At 33.6% G+C, this 5,093-nt stretch overlaps 1 protein-coding gene across 1 annotated transcript; it reads left to right on the forward strand.

The window, feature by feature from the left end:
* The first annotated feature begins 1,938 nt into the window (after positions 1-1,938).
* On the forward strand, positions 1,939-3,350 carry LOC127084369 (pathogenesis-related genes transcriptional activator PTI6). Its single transcript, XM_051024801.1, has one exon. It carries the CDS (start codon positions 2,235-2,237, stop codon positions 3,027-3,029), a length of 795 nt encoding a protein of 264 aa, XP_050880758.1. The 5' UTR covers positions 1,939-2,234; the 3' UTR covers positions 3,030-3,350.
* Positions 3,351-5,093: the final 1,743 nt, after the last annotated feature.

Raw genomic sequence — 5,093 nt, forward strand, 5'->3', positions numbered from 1 at the left:
ATTATCTGTAGTAATGCATAAAGCAAGAGACTTTCAATGCTCAAACCCTCAAGTAAGAGACTTGAATGCTCAAACCCTCACATAAGAGACTTTTATGCTCAAATACACAAACAAGAGACTTCCAATGCTCAAACCCTCAAGTAAGAGACTATTATGCTCAAGCACATAAGCATAAGATTTCAATGCTCAAACCCTCAAATAAGAGACTCATATGCTCAAACACACAAGCAAGAGACTTCCAATGCTCAGACACTAAAGTAAGAGACTTCTGACTCTATAATAAACTGTTAAGAGATTTAGGATAAAAACTACACTTGATATGCAATCAGAGGTGTAGATACAATACAACTTGTTAAGACTCTTAAGATTTTAAGAACTTCTAAAATATATAGTTGGTAAGATGTTATAAGTCTATCTAATTTGATAGAATAATTTCTCTTTGAATGTCAAGGTTTAATGTCTTGTATTGCAGCGTATAGTCTTCTTCTTCAAGTACATTTGCTCCTTATATAGAGAAAAGAAAAAAAGACGTTGGAAGACTTTCACCAAAAAGTTGGATAACTTTTGTACTTGATTGTACACATCAAGAAAGCACCCTTCTACAAGAGGAATTATACATTTAAACTCATACAACAAAGAGATTTTTCCTTAAATATTCACGTGAACAAAAATGTCTTTGAGTCTGTCAGAGTTTCCTCAATTGAAGAGATTAGATAACCTTCATGCGAATTTTTCATATGTGTTTGAGTCCTAGATATATATTTTTTTCTTCATGCGAATTAATAATACGGTGAAAGAGAAGAAGAGGAAGATGAACAAGAAGAAGATCATTAAATTTAGAGAGATTTGTAACATACGCAATCTAATATGTTTATGTAGTCAACCAAAATGTTGAGTTTAAGTGAAATGACGTATCAGATCAGCTTTTGTTAGACCAAATAGACGGCAAATACCAAATTTATAGACGTAAAACTTTAGAAAAACCATTTATTAAAAAAAATTATAGAGATTAAAATCAGATTTTGAATTATTTATAGAGACGAAAAATATATTTAATTATTTTTTATTTTAAAATATTTTAGTTTTTTTTTATCATATTACTGATATTAAAATGAAATAAAATGTATTAATTAATAAAATTATTTTATTATTAGATTAATTAATTATTAATATATTAATTAAATATTTAATTTACATGAATAAATGATAAAGAAAACAAAAATAAATAAATAAATAAGGATTTAACATGGATGGGATAAGGTGGAAGTGTATATGGTAGTCCTTTGCCCATCAAATTTATTTACTGCTTTAAAAAATTATAAAGTAGGATATTTATATAAATTTTCAAAACATGGCATTTAGAACATTTAATTTGATAAGTAGAACATGCACGATAAATAGTCTCAAAAGTCTCTTTGCCTAATTGATATTTGAAATCTAATTCAGGTAATATAGTTTACTAATCTAGCACAGCCCCAATAGAAAAAAATTGTATGAGTACAAAATTACAGTTCATCATGGGCTGGTCATACCCAACGGTATGGCCACTATGGCCACTACTACTAGTCATTTATTATTTGACCGCTTTATAAAATAAAATAAAAAGTTAGAAACTAGAATAATTCGACCAAAAAATATAACAAACCATAAAAAGTCACGTCAATCTCGCAATTTCAACGTAGTAATTGATATTCCTCTCTTCCAGTCTCTTCTCAATTCCTCGTATTAACATTATCAAAATCTCCAATTTCATAATAATCACTGAGCATAAGAACATTAATGAAAGTATCTTTCAAAAATTTAAATTAGAGAAGCAACGTGTCAAATATGGCAGTTACTACATTTTGCAAGCTGTAGATATTTTTATTACATTTTTTCTACCGACAACGACATACACACTCACATGACACATCCACAATATTGATTCATTAGTCATGACCCTCCTCCCACTCACTCACACTCACTCACCCACACTCCATTTTCTCTCTACTCACTCACTCACCCCAACTTCAATTTCTTTACCAATTTTCTGACCCTATCACGAGATAAATATTTCTTTCTTTCCTCCAATTCCAACACACCCTTAAATTCCCTTTAACTCTCTCTCTTATCTTGTTTTCTTTCTCTCTTTTTATTTCCCCCTCTATTCATCATTCTTCACTCCCTCTCTCTCTCTCTTCCCCTTATTTTCCCGCCAATTTCTCTTTCTCTCTTTTCACTCTCTTTTTTCTTCCATGACCGTACAATCAACCTTGAAGCTTCACAATCTGAAGCCAAAAGCTTCAAGATCAAATTTTGAAACTAACCCATCATTCAAAACCACCACCAAAACCCAAAACAAGATGAAGCTACTCCGGGTCATTCTCACTGACCATGATGCAACTGATTCCGACTCTTCCGGTGACGATGAACCGTCACCGCGAAAGGTTCAAAGAGGGAAGAGAGAAATAACCGAAATCACCATGCACTTTCCTCTTGTGTCTGATTCTCCAAAAACTTCACCTTCTTCTTCAGCTTGCTCCACTGACCCGACCCGTTTCAAAAGAACTGGAAAAGTAGTCAAAAAGTCCGGTAGTTCTCGCCGGCAAAACATGTTCCGTGGTGTTCGTCAGAGACCTTGGGGTCGGTGGACAGCTGAGATCCGTGACCCGAACCAACGGAAACGCGTCTGGTTAGGAACTTTTGACACGGCGGAGGAAGCCGCCGCTGTGTACGATGAAGCAGCCGTGAAGCTCAAGGGTCCAAAGGCGGTTACCAACTTTCCAAATAGCGACGCCGTTAAGAAAGATGTCAACGAGCCACCGAAGATTTTCTCCGGTGACGGTTTCGCTTCTCCGACTTCCGTTCTGCCTTACTACGACGGTGACTCGACGCCGTTTGACAGCTTTCGTTACGGAACTGTGGATGCGTTTGGGTTCGATATCGACACGCCGTTAAGTTTAACGGACGTTAACTTTATGGGGTTTCGGAAAGAAAAAGAAGAGTTCGGTGAGTTTGACTTTGACGAGTTTCTGACGTGGCCCAGTTAAACCCCGAGGGCTTATCAGTCATTTCAGAAGAAAAATCCTGAGTCGTTAATACTGATAATTTTTGTCGGGTTCTGTTATTGCCTGTGAAATCTCTAAACTACCCTTGTGACTAAGTTTTTTTTTTTTTAATCAAGCAGCTTGTAAGAGTGTAGAGCACTAGAGTAAGCGTTATCCTTAAGAAAATATTTTTGTCCTAAGTTTATTTTGTAATTATTTTGTCGTTTTGTCCAAAATAGGGAGACATATATAGCTACATTAATACTACTAGTAGAAGGAAAATTATGCAAGGAAAATATTTAAAATGACTATATTATTATTGTAGTATTTGTGTTGAAATCATGTTTTGCCTTTCTGTTTAGAAGATGCCAGATTTTATGATTCATCTAGTAAGATTCTATGATTCTATATGGACCAAAAGATATGGTTAATATTATTGTTCCAACAAAGAATTGACACATGTTTTAGATATTGCGTGCTCTATTTATTTTATTTTAGATTTTTTTTCAGAGGAAATTCACTTTTGCACATAACTAAAAATATCTCAAAAACTGAGTAGTAATTGTTTATGGTATACACGTTACTCTTTCAAATTACTCATATGATAGTATATCAATTTTTAAATTTTTAATTTTTTTTCATGAAATTGTAAGATAGTGTTGCCGCTAATATTGATTGATTAATCACGTTTTAAAGTGGTGGAGGAAAATAGGTGTGTGGGGTCAATGAGGTATAGCCCACAAAGAGATGGCTGCTCGTGGTTGATAAGAAACTAAGAATAATAATGGCAGCCCCCACCCCACTAATATTATGGTTGGTTTATGATTCTTCATACTTCACTTACTAGTAGTACTTTTCATATGGAATTAGAATTGGAATCCAACCTACCAACCAATTGATTGCGGCGGCTCAATTGTGAAATTTCAAACTAAACTTGATTTCTCAATTTACGTATTTGAACTGATTATTGGTCCAATTTTAATGTAACCATTAGTTGTGTTGGTTCTGCTTTTTAAAGATCAAATTTAAATTAAGAGACATACTAATGCTGTATTTGAGTGAACTTGAAATGTATATCAATGTAATTTTAATACACATGATGTCAAGTGTATTGCGAGGGTAAGAGTGTATAGGAGGGTAATTCTCTATTATATATAAGGTTTCAGATACAATTTATTTCACTCTTCTCCCTCTTATTTGTATATTAACTTGAACGTTAGAGTGTTAACCTTACAGATCATTCATTCTTCGGTATCTGAAAGCCACAATCCACCGTCACCGCAATCTAAGAACATCGGTTTTTCAACTGCATCCCTTTATGGTTCCCGAACGGAATAGTGGCGATGTTTGTGAGAACCGGCTTATGATTCCTACGATTTCCACAAACTCACATTTTCTTCTAAACTTCACTTTGTAACCTTCTTCGATTAATGGAGTAGAAGCATTTGTAATCAAACGCATTGATCCAACACGCAGAGCTACCTTATGGTAGTGTTGAGTGAAATAGTTGAGTTGTAGTCATTTGTCTACTATAGGGATGCATGTGATGACATGCACGATCGATTAGTGAAACACAGTGTTTGCCTAATGATTTCGTTGATGTTATAATGAACTAACATGGAATCGTCGCTCTCGCTCTCTCACATTCTCCATTAGGTATCACTTTACTGATTTGATTTTGTTTTCAATGTTAAGTTACAAGTCATTGATTTAAATATTTCTTACTTTATGGATGTTAATTTACTTTACTAGTTTGATTTTGCTTCATTTTGATTTCAAATTTTAGGGTTATGATGTTCAATGTTATTGTTAGGTTATTAATTTTTAGCTAGTTCACATATTGATTTCAAGAATTAGGTTACATTTTCATTGTTAAGTTATTGATTTTTACTTAGTTTAGATTTTAAATGCCTTTAATGAGATTTGCATCATTCAATATTGCTTTTAAATGCCTGTAATGAGAATCACATCACTTAATATTGGTTATATGTCTCTATATACAGGAAGGAAATATGTCAAGCTGGAAGGTTGAAGATGTTTCAGGTTCTGACTCAAAGAATACCTACA

This window comes from Lathyrus oleraceus, chromosome 5 (assembly GCF_024323335.1).
Source record: "Lathyrus oleraceus cultivar Zhongwan6 chromosome 5, CAAS_Psat_ZW6_1.0, whole genome shotgun sequence".
NCBI classification, from domain to species: Eukaryota; Viridiplantae; Streptophyta; class Magnoliopsida; order Fabales; family Fabaceae; genus Lathyrus; species Lathyrus oleraceus.